Here is a 19,246-nt window from a genome sequence, read left to right on the forward strand (position 1 = left end):
GTAATAATATGATTACATCAATATAATGTTTAATTTAAAAAAAGGCAATGTAGCTAGGCAGGTATAACGCATAAGCATAATACGGGAAGCCTATCTCACTGATACATACGATTTCCTTGGTCTCTGCACCTGAGACAACAATCTCCTAAGTCTAAAGCTTTAAAAAGGTACTTACTGTTACCTTGTCACTATACTAATGTGCAGAACATATGAAATAAGATAGAAAATGTCCACAAGGGCCAGTGATCAAAGGAGCCCATAGAGCCCAGGTGCACAGTAGGCTGTACCATCTAGGTTTGCGTGTCACTCCAACAAAAAACACAACAAAAACACTACATACCCTTCTCTAAAATTTTCCACGGGAGCTGAGGATTCAAGTGAATATTTCTATTTTGGAAGACTCCTCATGAAGGTGGTAGCATAAATAATTATCCACAAAGGATTGTCAGGCATTCGTCCCTAATGAAAACTACTAAGCCAAAAGTAACAAAAAATATTTTAATGATATTTTGTAGGACAAAATAATTAAACTGAGGCAGGCAGAGGAAAGTAAGAGAATCCGTATAACCACAGCTTACATCACTTTAAATCTCAACAGCCCCAGGTGGTGAGAACGAACCCAGTCCCAGCATTCTAGGCTTCTCCATTCCTCCTCTTGCAGGCACAGTTTGGGTAGAGACATCTCTTGAGCTCTTGCCCACTGACTTGTCATTCACAGGCATTCAAACTGTGATGTTTGAAACTGTCCACCTCCGCGGATCCAGGGACAGTCCCTCCAGTCCAAAGGCTCACTGCAACTGGCCCTCAGCCCCCTTCAAACTGGACTTCTGGTTTCTTCTTTCCTTCTGCCCCTGAATTCGGAAGAGCTTCTTCCTGAGGTCCTTCTGCCGCTTCAGCTTCTCCTCCTCCTCCTTCTGCTTGGCTCTGAAGTGCTCCTTATTGTGCAGGTGCCGCTGCTCCTTGGCCTTCTTCATCTTCTGACTGTGCACCGTACTCAGAGCATCCAGCAGCGCGAGGATCTGACAACGACAAAAGCCAGTGAGTATCAGAATGCTCTCAGTCACCTAACATACTCGCATCCTAAGCACTAAGACTAGAGGCAACCCACGATCCAAATGAATATTAACTGCATGAAAATGCATTCTGCGCTAGGAAGTCATTGTTGGCATGGAGACACAGGTGTGATTGCATTTTACCTTTACCACCTGTGTTCATCATTCTGTGGACACTGTGTGCAGCTAACCAAGACAGAGGAGTTTCCCAGCCATGTGCCTATTATCCCCATCAAAAGCACAGGGCAGAGCAGGACCGGGAAGGGTCCTGAGCAAAGGAAGAGCAAAGGAAGGGTCAGAGCAAAGGAAGGGAAACGAACTCTGGCTCTTCCTCTGACTTCAGTTCCAGTGCCCTGAATAACTGAGACTGCAGTAGAAACAGGAAGTATGCTGCCGAGAGCATTCTTTCCTATCTAAATGCAGTGTGCAGTACAGCATGGGCGACAGTACCTTTCTTTCATGAGGCTCGCGTATGACGGCCGGTCTCCGCCTGTCCTTTGGCACCTTGCCTGCCTTTGCTTGGGTCTTGGGCTTGTTCTTAAATGGCAGGGCCTTCTGCAAGGCTTTTGGAATGTGCAGTGAATTAAAGTGTTTCTTTTGCCTCAGGATTGGCTGAAAAGAAAAATAAAGACTGTGACATATTCAAATTATGATCAATGTGCATTTAAAACTTCTGCATACAATCTTCTCACTGGGTTAACTTTTCCACAAGATCAGTAACACCAGAGTCCACTGGCCCTGAGAAATCAGGACTCAATCATCCGCCAAATATGAACTGCCTCAGTGGACACCCACAATTCTCAGTATACAGAGTAACAGAGAGCTTACACTTACAACTCTCCCTCAAAGCCCTCTGTGCCCATTTCTATGGTATGGAACTATGGGATCTCAACAGAACAGATGAATAGATCCCAGTTTCTTTTAATGGAAATTTCAGGCCTTATTTTTGGGGCACTGAGGTGCTTATTTCCCAGCCTAACAAAAATAATCTAGCTTTTCATCTTGACTATCAACCACTCTGGATTTACCTTTTTTTTTTGAGATGGAGTCTTGCCCTGTTGCTCAGGCTAGAGTGCAGTGGCAAGATGCTGGCTCACGCAACCTCCACCTCCTGGGTTCAAGCAATTCTCCTGTCTCAGCCTCCCAAGTATCTGGGACTACAGGCGCACACCACCACACCCAGCTAATTTTTGTATTTTCAGTAGAGATGGGGTTTCACCATGTTGGTCATGCTGGTCTTGAACTCCTGACCTCAGGTGATCCACCTGCCTTGGCCTCCCAAAGTGCTAGGATTACAGGCATGAGCCACCATGCCCGGCCCACTTTGGATTTAAGGATAGTTCTTCCTTTAATCAGCAGCCAAAGAGTCCTGATTCCTGATTCTAATTAAGAAGTTTAACTTTATTCTATTTCTGATGGAAGGCTGGCGAAAGAAGGGAGACTCAAAAAAACAATTTTGAAGGCAAAATACTCTGTACTGAATTTTCAAGGTAATCTTAAATTCTATGTTTAATTGAGATGACCCAAATTCTTTTTCTTCTTTTTTTTTTTTTTTTTAAAACAGGTTTTGCTCTGTTGCCCAGGATAGAGTGCAGGGGCACGATCTCAGCTTACTGCAACCTCCACCTCCCCGGTTCACACCATTCTCCTGCCTCAGCCTCCCAAGAAGCTGGGACTATAGGTGCCCACCACCATGCCTGGCTAATTTTTTGTATTTTTAGTGGAGATGGAGATGACCCAGATTCTTAACAGCCTCATAAATACTGTTAATAAATTGAAAGTTTTGCCCTAGGCTTTTATTAAAGTCATCTATATAGAACAAGTTTCTGCTATCTTGAAATGTATTATTAAAGACATCATCCCCAATAATATTCCATATTCTCTGTTTAGGAACCCCAATTGTTTTTGAATTCAAGAATTCAGAGAAATCTGCTTCTTACAAAAGAGTAGAATGGATAATGGGCACCACATCCTGAAGTGTATTTTAATAAAAATTCATGTAAGATGGTTCAAAATTTCATTAACTACTTTATATAAAAAGAAATGCCTGGGAGACTTCTGTTTCTAGCAGCGTGGCAGACTGATGCCTTGAACAACCCTCTTATTACAAAATTGAATACTCCACATGAAAACAAATCTTTTCAAATGCATTGTTAAGCTGTGAAGAGAATAACGAAAGTTCTAAGAAACCAAAATCTAAATGAAAACACAAGTCCACCTTAAACCTTAAAAAACAAACAAACAAAAAAACCCTGAAGAGGCCAATTGTCGGCAAGCATATGGAATAGAAGGAACTCTTTAAGCTGTGCTGTTGGTGGAGGCCAAGCCGCTGTGCTCCCAGAACACGACACAGAAGCCTCCACACTGAAGCAGAGCACAGGTGCCCTGGAGTCTCCACCCCACTCAGGGATCCTCCAGCAGCAGTATGTGTGCCCCTGCATACCTGCAAGTCCCATATCCAGACGTTAGTGTTAAGGGCTGTGGGATAACGGCCAAAAACAGGAAATCATTTTACCCATCAATGGATAAATGGTGACACAGTCATATAATGGAACTCAACCATGATAATAAATCAATGTCTGCCATAGACAAGAACATGGATGTGTCCTGTAATACTGATCCAAAGAAGCCAGGCTAAATAGAATGTGTTATATTTTATAAAAGTCAAAACCAGGCAGAACAAATCTACGTCAGGAACTGGGAAAGTAGCTATTTTGTGGGTTGGGGTGGCAGTGCCTGGGAGAGGCCACAGGGCGAGGCTACTGCTTGGTCCAGGGTGTGGCAGCCTGGTGTGCTACAGTTCATCTAGCTGCACACTTATGATTTGGGCACTCTTCTGTATGTACATTAACATTTCAATAAAAAGCTTATTAAAACATTAAAACTTTCAGAAAAATCCACATTGCTTCAATAGAAATTAGCACATTAATGTTTTAAAAATACATGTATATGGTGGGGAAAAAATAGTTCAAAAGAGTACCCAGTGAAAAGTTTAAGAGGGAGGGACATTAGCAAGGGGCCAATCAATAGTCCCTTGCGTTCGTCCCCTGACAAAGACAGCCAAAGCAGCAAACAACTATATTTTGATGAAAGTCACTAAAGGAGAGCCCCAGCGTGCATCAAGGAGTAGCAGAAATCCAGTAGAGCACAGAAAACTAGGAAGGTCACATAAAGGAGAGAAGGAAACATCTGCCCCCCACCACCCATCCCCAGAGGGATCAGCCTGAAGCGGAGGGGATGTCTCCCTGCGGAGATAAGGAAGCAAGAGGGGCCCAGCAGCCCCAGCACTCCCCTCAGAGAAGGAACTGACGTTGCGCCCCACCCCCATGGACCAGCTGCTGCTGCAACGTGACCTCCTGGACCCGGAACCACTTTGGGAGCGTGTCCCGCCCAGGGTGAGCAGCCACCGCACCCTTCTACCATCCTCAGGGTTTGTTGCTCTGTATCACCCCCGCCTAGTAGCCCACCACCCCCGAGCTGCTGTTACACTGTCTTAGGCCATTTAGTATGGCTGTAACAGAATACCTGAGACGCAGTAACTTATTTTATAAAAAAGGTTTATTTGGCTCACCCTGCTTGTGTCTGAAAAGTCTGAGATCGGGCAGCACATCTGGTGAGGGTCTTGTGCTGTTTCATCTCATGGGGAAAGTGGAAGGGGAAACAGGTATATGCAAAGGGTTCACATGGCAAGAGAGGAAACACGAGAGTCTAGGAAGCTGAACTCACTCTGATAATCCACTCCTGGTAACTAATCCAGTCCCATGAAAAGGCATTAATCTATTCATAAAGGATCTGCCCCTGTGACCCAAATACCTCCCACTAGGCCCCACCTCCCACACCACCACATTTGGAATCAAATTTCAACATGAATGCTGGTGGGAACAAACGAAGTCCACATCACAGCATACACCCCAAGCTGTGGGGCCACGCTGCTGTGCCCCTCCCCTCCCAGCTGTCATTGCGCCCTGCCCCTTGGGGCCTGAGCTGACTTAGTGCCCTGCTTTCCAGGGAATCAGTGCCTTGGCCACTCTGAGCAGTCACACCCCCCACTGCACAAGAGCTGAAGCACTGCCCCGCTTCACAGGGAATCAGTGCCTTAGCAGAGCTGAGCAGCCACACCTGCCACGGATGAGCCAACATGGCACCCACCCCCACATCCCAGGAAAATGGCATTGGCTGAACTGGGGTACCTTGCCCTTCAGGACAAACAACTGTAGAACTCTGCTTCCTTGGAACTGGACTTGTGTTTGGAGAATCTGAGTTGCCCAGGCACCTGCCTCCCCAGGGAGAGAAGTAGTTGCTGCACTGGTCCCTGCCCCCGACGGCCCAAGCCACAGGAGTGCTCCACCATTCTAGGGTCCTTGCTGATGCTGCTGTGTCCCACCACTACAGGGTCCAGAGTCACTATCATGTCACTCCCATGTCCAGAGTCACTCCCATCCCATGGAATTTTACTTCTTAAACTCTTGGCAAAAACAGAGCGAGAGGAAATAATTCCAAACACATTTTACCAGGCCAGTATTACCTTAATACCTGAGCCAAACCAAAACACACACACACACACACACTAACACACACACAAAACAAACAAAAACTACAGGTCAACTTCTCCAAAAATTTAAACACTGATGCAAACATCCTAAAAAAATTTTAGCAAATAGAATTCAACAACACATCAAAAACATTATACATCATATTTAAGTGGGATTTATCCCTGGCATGCAAGGCTGGTTTAATATATGTAAATCAATCAATGTGATATATCACATTAACAAAATGAAAAAACCACATGGTCACCTCAATTGATGCAGAGAAAGCATTTAACAAAGTTTAGCAACCTTTCTTGATAAAACCTCTTAATAGTTTATGTATAGAAGGAAAGTTCCTCAACGTAATAAAGACCATTTATGAAAAACCCAGTCTACATCATAGTTAGTGGGCAACAACTAAAAGTTTTTCCACTAAGATTGAGTACAAGATAGGGATGCCCAGCCTCATCACTTTTATTCAACAGAGTACTTGCAAGAGCAATTAGATGAGAAAAAAAGGCAACTAAATTAAAGAAGTAAAACTATCTCTATTTGCAGATGACAAGATCCTATATGTAAAAAACTCCAAAGACTCCACAAAAAACTGTGAGAACTACTAAATCAATTCAGTTAAGCTGCAAGGTATAAACTCAACATATAAAAATCAGTCACATTTCTATATACAAATAACCTAGCCGACAAAGACATCAAGAAAATAATCTCATTTACAATAGCATCAAAGAAAAATGAAAACTTAGGAATAAATTTAACCAAGAAGGTGAGAGATGTGTACACTTGAAAACCAAAAAACACTGATGAGAGAAATTTAGACATGAACAAATGGAAGAATTAATATTGTGTTTATGGATCAGAAGAATTAATATTGTTAAAATGTTCACACTACCCAAAGCAAATATACAGATTTAACATAATCCTCATCAAAGTTCTGATGTTATGGATCCAGAAGGGAATTAATATTGTAAAATGTTTCACCACTACCCCAAAGCAAAATATACCAGGATTTAACACAATCCTCCATCAAAGTCCTGATGCATTTCTAGAACAGAAAAAAACAATCCAGGCGCAGTGACTCACGCCTATAATCCTAGCACTTTGGGAGACCGCAGCGGGCTGATCACAAGGTCAGGAGTTGGAGACCAGCCTGGCCAACATAGTGAAACCCTGTCTCTACTAAAACTACAAAAACTGGTCAGGCATAGTGGCACGTGCCTGTAGTCCCAGCTACTTGGGAGACTGAGGCGGGAGAATTGCTTGAATCCAGGAGGCAGAGGTTGCAGTGAGCCAAGATTATGCCACTGCACTCCAGCTTGGGTGACAGTGAAACTCTGTCTCCAAAAAAAAAAAAAAAAAAGAAAGAAAAGAAAAAACAATCCTGAAACTCATATGGAGCCACAAAAAAACCCCAAATGGCCAATAGATTACTGTGAAAGAAGAAGTTGGAGGCATCACACCTCTTGATTTAAAATTGTATTACAAAGCTATAGTAATCAAAACAGTATGGTGCTGGCATAAAAACAACAACAAAAAAATAGACCAATGGAACAGAACAGAGACCTTTGAAATAAATCCAAACATATACTGTCAACTAATTTTTGACAAGGGGAAACAAGACAACACGATGGAAAAAAAGATAGTCTCTTCAATAATAGTGCTGAGAAAACTGGATTTCCATTTGCAAAATAATAAAATTGGACCCTGATCATACACTATACACAAAAATCAACTCAAAACAGATATGAGACCTAAGACCTAAATAAGACCTGAAACCATAAAACTCCTAGAAGAAAACACAGGGGAAAAGCCTCTTGGCATTGGCCTTAGCAATAATTTTTGTATATCGCACCACAAGCCAGGCTACAAATGTAAACAAGGAGGACTGCATGAAACCAAAAAGCTTCTGCACAGCAAAGGAAACAACCAACGAAATGAAAAGGGAACCTACAGACTGGAAGAAATATTTGCAAACCGCATATCTGGTAAAGTGTTAATATCCAAAAATCAGTAAAGAACTCATAACATAATAGCAAAAAAACAACTCAGTTGAAAAATGGGCCAAATAGGAAATGACCAATAGGAAATGGGGAGACGTACATTAAAATAATACAAAGTAGCAGACATGTAGGATGAACAAGTTAGAGATCTAGTGTACATCATGAGGGCTATAGTTAATAAAAAGGTATTGTCTTTGGGATTTTTGTTAAATCAGTAGATTTTAGCTGTTCTTGTCACACAAAAAAAACTATGTGAGATGGTAGATATATTAATTTGCTTCACTATAGTAACCAGTTTAATATCTATATGTGTCCTTTAAGATCATGTGTTCAACCTCAAATATATAAAATAAAATTTATTTTAAAAAAGATAAGTTTGTCTTCAATCCAGAAAGAACCACTATTACCATTTTTTGGTGTTCCATTCCAAAATATTCCATGAATATACAGTTGTTCAATCAAATTTAACGTTAGACTTTACACTTGAACATTCAAAGCACGTACGAAATTATAGAAAAGTATCTGTGTTACTCCCTGTCTGGAGAGCACAGGCTTCATCTCCCCTAACACACACGCAACCAGTACCTTATACAGAGAGTCCTTGTTTGCCTTTAGTCTGACGCCATGGGCGAGCCTGAGTTGGCCTGTGGTCCGCATTCCTGACCAGGTGTCTTTCTCACCCACTGGTTTCAACAAAGATGTTACTGGGTTATAGAAGGCTGGGATGGAAACAGGATACCAAGTTCGCATGAAGACAATATCTGAAAAGAGAGGTAATTTACTTAAACATTTTCAAAAGAAGATTCATATCCATATTGCGAAGAAACAAAGAAAAAAACCTTCACTCCAAACTTCTCTGCCTGGCTGCAAAGTATTTGAAGGGAAAGCTCGCTAAGGAAACTATTCTCATAGATCACAGAACTGTTACTGGGTGTGGCCAGGGGACTGCAGACACAAGGCGAATGGGCACACCGCGTAAGACTGGAAGATCTAAGGCTGGAGCCGCTCAACTCTCTAAAGACCTGACTCTAGCCTCTAGAGACCTGACTCCAGCCTCTCATCACACTGGCTAGAGGTCAAGCATGAATGGTAACACTCTGCCCTGAACACTACTCAAGACACTCACCGCTCATCAGCAATTTATCCTCAAAGCTGGCCCGGAAAGCGCCTTCTGGAGCTCGGAGCGCTTTCTTGATCTGCCCCCTTATCCCACTGACAGTTCGAATCACAGCACCTTCAAATTTGGCCACTTCCAAGGCAGAATTAAACATTCCCTATAGGTATAGTAAAATAAACACACACACACACAAAATCATATACTTTATGCTTTACTTCTTACTTCAAAGATACATACTTGGTTAAAGGACAAAAACAACTCACTGAAGGGTGATACAATAATCAAAATGTATTTGCCCCTGAAAGTGGAATTACTACCTCAAAAATACAACCCTTTCATTTCCCCCAAAATAATCATGTGGGCTCATGGGCATGCTCATCACCGCTGTCTGTGTGGAAGAGAAGATCGAAGAGGGATTTACTGGACTGAACTGGCCTAGGCAGCCTTTGCTGGTGTCTCTCAGACTGGACTGCAGCTCAGATCCTTTTACTCAGGTGTATGCACTTAGAACATGAAAACAGTAAGATAAACGCCGGTGGTATTATTACCTTATATTGCAAGAACATTTTATGATCTTCCTAACTCTGTGTTTCTAATGGAAACATCCACACTAATGAAACTGTCAATAAATGCTGCTCAAACCACCCTCCCGGAACACTGAAAAACAGTACATCCATTTCTCTGTACCCTTGCCAAGTTGTCTGCAAATGCTTTGTCGATTTTTCTGCTGAATGGTTAGACAAACTTGTGATTTTTTTTTTTCCTTTGTTAACACAAATTTTAAAAGTAGGAAACAAAACCCAGTGGATAAAATGACATATTTTCAATATGACTTCTGTGGCAGTCTCACATGGAAGTCATGAGTAACAGCCTCAATTCCTAAATAGCTGTTTTACTACTGCTTTCTTTGGCATAGTTAAGTAACAGAATATAAAGGAGCAAACAAAATATGAAGTTTATAAAAGATTTCAAATACTTTTCTAAAAACATGAGGCCCATATTTTAGAGGTATTTCATTCCTTTTCTCAAACAATATGGATATTTATACATATGAGAATATATATATATATACAGACCTTAATAAATGAAGTGTTCTTGAAAATTTTATATGGAAAACCAGTTAGCTTTAATTTCTTCACAATTTTTATGGATTTATCCAGATCAAGGACAACTCCTGTGGCAGCTATCCGAAAATCAGGCTAACAGGAACCCCAAAATTTGAAATAGGAATAATGTCAGCAAGAGAAAAACTTCAATTCTATGTGACACAATACATTACCAAAGTGAATTTTACTTACAATTAGCTAAGAAAAACAGGAGAGACTATCTGAACTTGCAACCCAGTGGTCTGACAAAAGCAATCCAAAACTAAAGTTAGTAAGCCAAAATAACAAGGGTGACATGAGGCCGGGCACAGTGGCTCATACCTGTAATCCCAGCACTTTGGGATGCTGACGTGGGCGGATCACCTGAGGTCAGAAGTTCGAGACCAGTCTGGCCAACATGGCGAAATCCCGTCTCTACTAAAAACACAAAAATTAGCTCGGCATGGTGGTGTACACCTGTAATCCCAGCTACTTGGGAGGCTGAGGCAGGAGAACCGCTTAAACCCAGGAGGCAGAGGTTGCAGTGAGCCAAGATCGTGCCAGTGCACTCCAGTCTGGATGACAGACTGAGACTCTGTCTCAAAAAACAAAACAAAACAAAACAAAACAAACAAACAAACAAAAAACCAAGGGCTACTTGAGTACTTTCCTGAGAGTGATTTCAGAGGAATGTTATTTCACTATAATGATTTATTTGGAATGAAATGGAAAAGAAAATACAGTTGCAATGTTTAGGAAATTAAAATTTGGACCTCCAGGGCAGATTCCATTTGCTCATTATTCTGCTTTCTTCTCTGTTAAATGGGACCGATAAACCCTGCCCTGCCTGACTGGTCAAATGAAAATGGTGTGAACAGACTGCTACCCCAGCACGCTGCAGGGAGTCTCGTGTCTGGCTGGTCTCTGATGGCTCCTCACAACCTCATATAGTGCTTGGCACATGGTGAGCACTGCTTAAGTACTTGCTTAGATAAATAAATCCAAAAGATGCACAAAAATAGGAAATGTACCATTATAATTCTTCCACCTCCCCTCCTTTAATCCCACACCCTACTGAAAAGGATGTAGGAAGAGTAAAAGCAAAGGGAAATTTACTTTATATTAATAAAAATGAGTAATTTTCAACTTAAAAGTCTCATGCATATAACCCACATTCAGGATATATTTCTCAAACCAATCTGTAAAAGAAGTCATCCAAGATAGTTACCATTACGCCACTGACAGACTGTATTGCCAAGAAACCAGTTCCCTGTGGAGTGATAGGGCCTTAAAGGAAAAGCAAAAAAAGAAATGTAACAAACCACAAATTTTAGATTCTAGTTTAACATACTGGATATGGACATTTGGATTTGGATATAGATTTACATATATACTCCAAACCACCTCCCCGCTACCAGAAAAGAGAAAAATCTTAGGAGTGAAATTTTATGAAAGGAAAAGCGAAAAGCTGTAATAATGCAGCTTGTAAGGCTTAATCTCGGCAATAGGCAAGTTATTGTCATCATATTTTACCCCAAAAGGCTGCTCCGCAATGCATGTGCTGTGGGGTATACTTTAGAAGCCTTTGTCTTCCATTGTGGTCTTCAATATAATACAGTGGGATGGTCTGAAACCTCCTCCACCCTACAGAAAATATGATTGGATCTCGGGACTTGAGGATTTTCTTATACCAGCGATGTTTCTTCAGACGCATCTGAGGGGACACGAGGGTAAGATGATTGATGGAGGGGAAATCCACAGAGCCTCAGACACCAAATATGCAGAAAAGGGACCCACCTGCACGTATCCAACATTTCCCTCACTGTTGCCCAAGCCACCCAGGATAATGGGGTAATGGGGGTCAAAGTTCTGCACAAATTCACAGGGAACATTTTCAATCTCAACGCGGACGTACATCCCAGGTCGAAAACCCTCATACTGAACTCTGGCTTCATCATCTTGATCTTCAAATTCTGCGCGATTCAGCTACACATGACAGGAAAAAAAAAAAAGCAAACCCATATGCCGTTATCTGTAATAAACATAAGATTAACATGAACAAAGGAGCAATTTCTAAATAAAGAAACTATGGACAGAATTATGTAGGCTTTATCCTATTAAAAATACTACACATTTGGCCAGGCACAGAGGCTCACGCCTGTAGTCCCAGCGCTTTGGGAGGCCGAGGCAGGCGGATCACATGAGATGAGGAGTAGGCAGATCACATGAGATCAGGAGTTTGAAACCAGTCTTGCCAACATGGTGAAACCCCGTCTCTACTAAAAATACCAAAATTAGCTGGGTGAGGTGGTGTGTGCCTGTAGTCCCAGCTACTCAGGAGGCAGAGGTGAGAGAACTGCTTGAACCCGGGAGACGGAGATTGCAGTAAGTTGCGATTGTGCCACTGCACTCCAGCCTGGGCAATAGAGCGAGATTCTGTCTCAAAAAACAAAAAGCAAGAAACAAAAAAAAACCCTACACATTTTACCTCTACAGTCTGCTCAGAATATGTCCCAACTGTTTTCTTCTCTGCTGCTCCAAGGGACAGCAAATGTAGATAACTCTGTGGAGCCCTGCGTGCCTGAACACTGGAAACGTCTCCAGTCCACACCTTCTTTTCTTCCTCTCCAAACAATTCTTTCACACTTTTCCCGTCTTCAAACACCCAACACCACCCTCACCTCCACTCAGCTGATGGCTGTTTCCTGATTCACTCCAAAACCAAAAGAACCTCCATGGTCAACCCTCTACCAGGGTTTCCTCCCATATCCAGCCTTATCAGAGCTCTGACCTGGCCCATAGGGGAGCTATGTGTGGCTGTTTAAATTAAAATAAATTACAATTAGGTAATATTCAAAATGCAGTTCCTCAATCATACTAGTCACACTGGAAGTGGTCCATATCAACCTGCGGCCAGGGTTACAATATTGGGAAGAACAGACATGCATCTCCATGATCACAGAAAGTTCTACGGGCAGCTCAGGAACAGATGATTTGTCCAGGCCTCTACTCAGGGCCACACATCACTGCCTCATTAGACACCATCCACTCTTTCTGGACTTTATTCCAACAGCTGTTCCCTCTGTTCCCTCTCTTATCTCAAAACCTTTTGATTCCACTTTTTCCACCAACAACTGCTCCATTTCTCTGCTTCTCTCTGCAGCAAAACCCCACAAAGTTTTCTGCAGTCACAGCTTCCAGTACCTCTGCTCCCATTCTCCTACATCCATGAAAATTGGTGCTTGCCAAGATTGATGAAGGCCTCCACACTGAAGGACTCTTCCAGTGGTCAACTCTGCCTTCACCATAGTTAACATGGCAGCAGGGTCTGAACAACGCTTCGCCTCCGTGTACAACTGGCTTCCTGTGTGCCTGCATGCTCACACTGCTTCTCCTGCCTGGGCACTGCTCAGGCCTCACAGCCACAGTCGCCCCATCTCGCCCATGCCAGTCTTGCTCCTCCCACTCACTCTACACTCACTCCCCGGCCACCTGACAACGTTAAGTGGCATCTACATGCTGAGGGCTGTACATCTAAGTCCCTGGCCAGACCTCTCTCCAGACCTGACACTCCACTTGTCTGCATGACACCCAGCCGACCCAAACATCATCTTCCCAAAGCTGCATCTGCAGAGGGTTTCCTGTCTAACTTACAACAACCCATCCTTCCAGGAACTTCCAGTCACCATCCTCATTTTCTCTCACACACCCCACATTCAGTCCACCAGGAAATTCTACTGACCCAGCTTCCAAATAAAGTCTATCCGGGTTTGACTTTGTCTCATTTCCACTGCCAGCTCTCTGGTTTGTGCCACCCGACTGATCTTTTGGCAGAGTGATCTGATTACCTGAATGTCTCTCCTCTGCTCAAATCCCTCTAAGGACTCCCATTTCAGAGTGAAACATTCAGTCTTTTCCAATGGCCCACAAGGCTCTAGGTAATTTTAAATTGTAAATGTTGTGAAGCAAAAACTTCATTGTTAGCCTAGTCATGCCAATCAAAGGTCAACACAGACTTGCAACCACAAAGCTAATGCCTAATCAGGAGATAGTTCTTTGACTAAATGAAGACCTAGATCTGTTCCAGCTTACACAGGCACTCCTGGCCTCACTAACAAGGCGCAACTCAGATGCTCACCATCAGCTGCACACGTTTCTGTGTCTGTCTCCTTCAGAGTGAGATCACCGCCTCCAGCAACCTGCTCAGCACCCCCAGGCAGGAGGGTCACACCATTTCCCTTTATCTCTGCATCGGACCTTACACTCCACATGTCCTTCTGAACTCTGACCAGGATGAGTTTTCAGAGCACTCCTCCTGGGAGCTCTGGTGTGTCCATAAGCCACACGGGCCACTGATCACCTGCCATTCAAATCAGGGAGCAGCAATCGGAATAGGCAGCCAATGCTTGCACTGAAATGAACACACAGTCTCAGATCACTACATTTTAAAAGTCTCAAAAGTAGAGACCATGCCTCAGTCATTTCTGTTTCCTAATTCTTGTTATAAAATAGGTATGGATCTTTTTCTGGTGACCTTCTGACTGCAGAAACAATGAGCTCACTGCATGAATAAACACACTCACATACATCTCTACCCAGAAGTCCAAATGAAAGGCACAGAAGCAGGATAGGAAGCAGAGACCCAAACAAAATCAGGGATTCCTGTGCTATGATAGTCTTGACAAGGGGCTGAGAGGAACTGAGGCTTCTCACCTGTGTTTGTTTCTGCATTTCTCCTTTAAGATCATCAAAATATGTGCTTTCTCCTTCATCATATTCTGCATCAAACATCTCCTTCAATTTTCTCTTCTTATCCAAATGCTTTTCTTGGCACTTTCTTCTTCATTGGGGTCAATTTCTTCCTTAAGTTCTTTCTCTATATGTTCATTCTTAAATTTCCAGAAGAAAAAATTTTGTGTATGTTTATGAAGGTCTTTTCTTTAAACATTAGATTTTTTAAAGTTCGATTTAAACAAAAATCTTAGCAAAATCTGTTATCACTATCAATAAAATAAAACAAAACAAAACACAACACAACCTTTGTCTCTGAATAACATGGTACTGCTACAGGAAATGGTTACATCTGCATTACAATTAGCTGCCATTCCTTAAGCTGGCTGGGAACACAAACTAGAATAAAAATAATAGATGTGTCCCTCACTGAGATGCTCCCAGACCCTGTTCCAAAGAAATATTAGGGAGAACAGGGACTTCGTTCTTTTAAATGACACTTAAATTTAAGAAGAGGAGAATGATGGCAATGGTCGAATGTAAGTCCAAGAAACTAAGACTTCTGTGAGTGAAAAATCACAGTGGACTTGGCAAATGACTATGGCAAAAAGCGGTAGTAACTGTCATCCAAAACTTAAGAAGTAAACAAGAAAGCTTCTCTTTGGTCTCCACATCCCCACCCTTTAGGAAGGAATCTATCCATCCAGTCTGCAGTCTTCACACATCACAAGTAAGATTTGCATTTCTCAATGTGGGCCTCTCTCAGAACACAATGACCAAGAACAGCCAGCCACAGCAAAGTCATACCTGAGTATCAGGACCTGATTTTCCCTCGTGCACATCCCCTGTTTCCAAGTCTTCAAAGTCACCGTAGAGCTCCTCTGGGAAAAGAACACCCAAGGGCTACTCTGTGAGCCAGGCATGCAGGTGCTGCTGGCCCCACCCACCACAGGCCCACAGCGCACTCCACGTTCCAAGCCTCATTCTCACTGTTCCCGTCACCACACACACAGGCAAAACTGCACTAGGGAATGTTTCGTAAAACAATTAGTATTTCATCATCTGTTTAGGTAAAATAAATGGACCCAATCCACATTTCCACACTTTATGTCAAAATCCCAATCTCAATTTTTCCAGTGTAGATAATGGATACTCTTTTTTTTCTTTTTTTTTTTCTGGATCGGAGTCTGGCTCTGTCACCCAAGCTGGAGTGTAGTGGCATGATCTCGGCTCACTTTAACCTCCACCTCCCGGGTTCAAGCAATTCTACTGCCTCAGTCTCCCAAGTAGCTGGGATTATAGGCACCCGCCACCAGGCCTGGCTAATTTCTGTATTTTTAGTAGAGATAGGATTTCACCATATTGGCCAGGCTGGTCTCAAACTCCTGACCTCATGATCTGCCCTCCTCAGCCTCCCAAAGTGCTGGGATTACAGGCATAAGCCACTGCACCCAACCAATGGACACTCAAAAGACACAGAGGTCTGTGTCCCCCAAATGAATAGTTCAAAGAGTGAATAGAAAAGCCCCACGCTGATAGCAGCACATGTGAAAAGGAGTCTCAATGTAAGTTCAACACAACACAATCATGTAACACACCTAGGGGAAATCTTAGATTATATAAAACACAGCATTTAGATTAAGAGTAGAGCCCCAAACCACACCAAACCCATGGGAAGAGCTTATTCACTCATTCATTCTTTCATTTGTTTTTGGAGCTCTGGGCTCAATTATAGTTCTCACTCTTAAAAGAAATAGACAAGTAAGGCTGCGTGCAGTGGCTCATGACTGTAAACCCAGCACTTTGGGGGCCTGAGAGGCAGAGGTTGCAGTGAGCCATAATTGCATCACTGAACTCTGGCCTGGGTGACAGAGTGAGACCCTGTCTCAAAAAAAGGAAAACAAAAGAAACAGGCACGTTAAAACTCATTTGGGAGAGCAATGTTTAGAAGGCTATTAAAACATTTTCACATAAGGGCCAAAGAACCAGGTAGAAGTTATAATAGATAAGAAGTGCCTATTTGTAATAAAACCAAAAAAGGATAAAATAGGAATAAACCTAACAAGAAATGCACCGGAACTTTATTTAAAAAAAAAAAAAAAGAAAAAAAGCTTTAATATGCTACCAAAGACGAAAGGAATAGCATCACCAACAACACTCGTATGTGCTCTCCACACCAGGCACTGCGTTAAGTACTTTCCTAAGCTTAACCACATTCTTCAACCCAAGGAAGTAGGTGTTGTAAATATTATCTACGGAATAATGATATGTTCTCATTTCAAAAGAAAGACTTGACTTCACAAATACGCCAGTTCTCCCTTTAGCACAGTTACAACCCGAAACCACCACTAAGGATTTCTGGTCTAGAGAAGATAACACATTATTCCCTCCTAAAAAGTGTAACCTAAACTCTAGAAATAATAGACAGGAGATGATCAATGGAGAATTCTGAAAGGTGGAAAGAAAAAGGCTGCTGAGAGACTCTAGGACTAGGGAATGTATAGTGGCCAGGTGTCTTCTTGGACCTCATCCAATAGGAAGGTGACCCAGGCCCAGAGTCTCCCAACTCCCAAGGTAGCAATAGAAGGCAACCCAGGCAGACTCAGTTCTCCCAGATCAAAGGAGATCTTCCCCACAACAAGAAAACCAGCTCCACACACCAAGAAAACCACCATTCCCCACCCACCTAGCTGCAGCAGGTGGCCCAGCCTGGGGCAGCTCCCCTGTTCCCTCAGGTGGGCATCAGCAGGGACTGGTGGGAGAACCCCAGTGATACCAGATACGCCAAACAGACCAAAATAACACCATGAAGGCTCTGAAATTAAATTATCAATGGAATTACAGCCCACAAAGTAGACCAGGACTTACAGACTAAACCGAAACAGGAGGACTGCCTGCAAAAATAAAAAAATTACATAGGCAGATGTTGGAACCATCATCGCTTATAACGGTCAGTATAAAAATGCTTCAACAAGCAACTACAAATCCTATGGCAACAAACAAAGAACTGAAAACGTCAGCAAAGAAACTGAAGAAGAATCAAATGGAAATTACAGAAATATAAAATACAGTAACAGAATTAAAAAAAAAAATCTATCTGGATGGGCTCTATTGAGTAAAAGTGGAGACGACAGAGGAGAGAATCGGAGAAGCTGAAACCTGATCAACAGAATTCACCCAGTCTGAACAACAGAGAGAAAATAACCTGAAAACAAATGAACAGAGCTGCACGGACCTGTGGGACAATAACAAAAGACCCCGCATTTATGTTATCTGAGTCCCACAGGAGACCAGAGCTGCGAAAGCATGCAAATAACTGATTCCTGATGCTTCCCACATTTGGTGAAAGATATAAACTTACAGATTCAAGAAGCTGAGCAAACCTCAAAGTATACCAAAAGAAAGCAACACTGATTAAACTTTCAAAACTAAAAACAAAGACCAAAAAAGGCAGAATGCCAGCAGGGACACGCCAACTCAAATGCCAGTGTATTTCTCCTCCAAAATAATGGAGGCCAGAAGGAAGTGGCACAACATTTTCAAGTGCTTAAAAACAAAAAAACAAACAAAAAAACCTGTTGGCTATAAATTCTATATCCCATGAAACTACCCTTCAGAAATGAAGAGAGAAATAAAGACATTCTCAGAGGAAGAGAATATAGGAATTTGTCCCTGGTAAATTTAGAAATGCTAAAAAGTGGCTAGAGAAACATGTTCTGTCATTTCCACTACACAAAAAATTAAAACAAAAAAATCAAAATAAAATGACTACAGAAAGTTCTTATGCAGAAGGGATGAATATGGGACTATGGGAGGAGGGACAAAGGAAAGACCAGAAATGTGGAAACCACACACTAGACAATCCACAGTTCTTAAAATCACATTTGACGACTCAAACAAAAACTATACCACCACCTAATGCTCAAGCCAGTGATTTATAAAAGTGGAAAAGGTAAAGAGACATAAATGCAAGGCAGGTTTCCACACTTTGAAGTGGTAAATACTGGTACCAGTGGACTACTATATTACAATATGCATGTTGTAACATCCAGAGCAAACACTTTAAGACTATACAAAGAGATACACACAACATTATACAGAAATAGATGAAGATGGAGCTAAAGAAAAAGGAAACAAAAAAGCAAACAATAAAAACATCAGACATAAGCAATTATGTAACAATAAGCACCTTAAATGTAAATGGTCTAAATAAACCAAAAGACAGATTGATGGAGAGCCTATAATAAACACATGGCCCAACTAGATATTGTTCGTAAGAAACTTCAAACTCACTTAAGGACCTAAGTAGGCTGAAAGTAAAAGAATGGAGAAAGATATCTTATATAATCATTAATTTTTTAAGGAAGCAGGAATGAATATATTAATATCTCATGAAGTAGACTTCAAGCAAAATAAGTTACCAGAGCTGGAGAGGGTCTTCGCTGAATTTTAAGATCTAAAATTTCCTATGCTGCCTTGGCATCTTTGAGCCTTACAGGGCCCCAAAGGCCTAGCCATGGGTTTTCCTGTTTCTGACAGACAGCTCCTACCCTGCCACCCAGCAGGAAAGGCTCCCCACCTGGCTAGTTCTTTTATCAGCCAGAGCTGCTGCACCTCAGCCTAAGAAGTTTCACTTCACCTGTCTGCCAGCCCATGAATTTATTCAAACAAGCCAATTGCATTCCCCCTCAGGAACCATTAGTCATTGTGCGCTCTTGTT

General features: G+C 42.2%; 1 protein-coding gene across 1 annotated transcript in view; it reads right to left on the reverse strand.

The window, feature by feature from the left end:
• Nucleotides 1–478: 478 nt before the first annotated feature.
• BMS1 (BMS1 ribosome biogenesis factor) overlaps nucleotides 479–19,246 on the reverse strand; it is a 52,867-nt gene continuing 34,099 nt past the window's right edge. Inside the window, 11 exon segments of the mRNA XM_017849005.1 lie at nucleotides 479–1,019; nucleotides 1,503–1,664; nucleotides 8,179–8,354; nucleotides 8,720–8,867; nucleotides 9,787–9,909; nucleotides 11,024–11,082; nucleotides 11,329–11,509; nucleotides 11,593–11,781; nucleotides 14,509–14,621; nucleotides 14,624–14,684; nucleotides 15,334–15,407. Of these exon segments, the coding sequence (XP_017704494.1) occupies nucleotides 789–1,019; nucleotides 1,503–1,664; nucleotides 8,179–8,354; nucleotides 8,720–8,867; nucleotides 9,787–9,909; nucleotides 11,024–11,082; nucleotides 11,329–11,509; nucleotides 11,593–11,781; nucleotides 14,509–14,621; nucleotides 14,624–14,684; nucleotides 15,334–15,407 (1,517 nt within the window). The 3' untranslated portion in view covers nucleotides 479–788.

Source organism: Rhinopithecus bieti, unplaced genomic scaffold (assembly GCF_001698545.2).
Source record: "Rhinopithecus bieti isolate Rb0 unplaced genomic scaffold, ASM169854v2 scaffold_32096, whole genome shotgun sequence".
Lineage (NCBI taxonomy): Eukaryota > Metazoa > Chordata > Mammalia > Primates > Cercopithecidae > Rhinopithecus > Rhinopithecus bieti.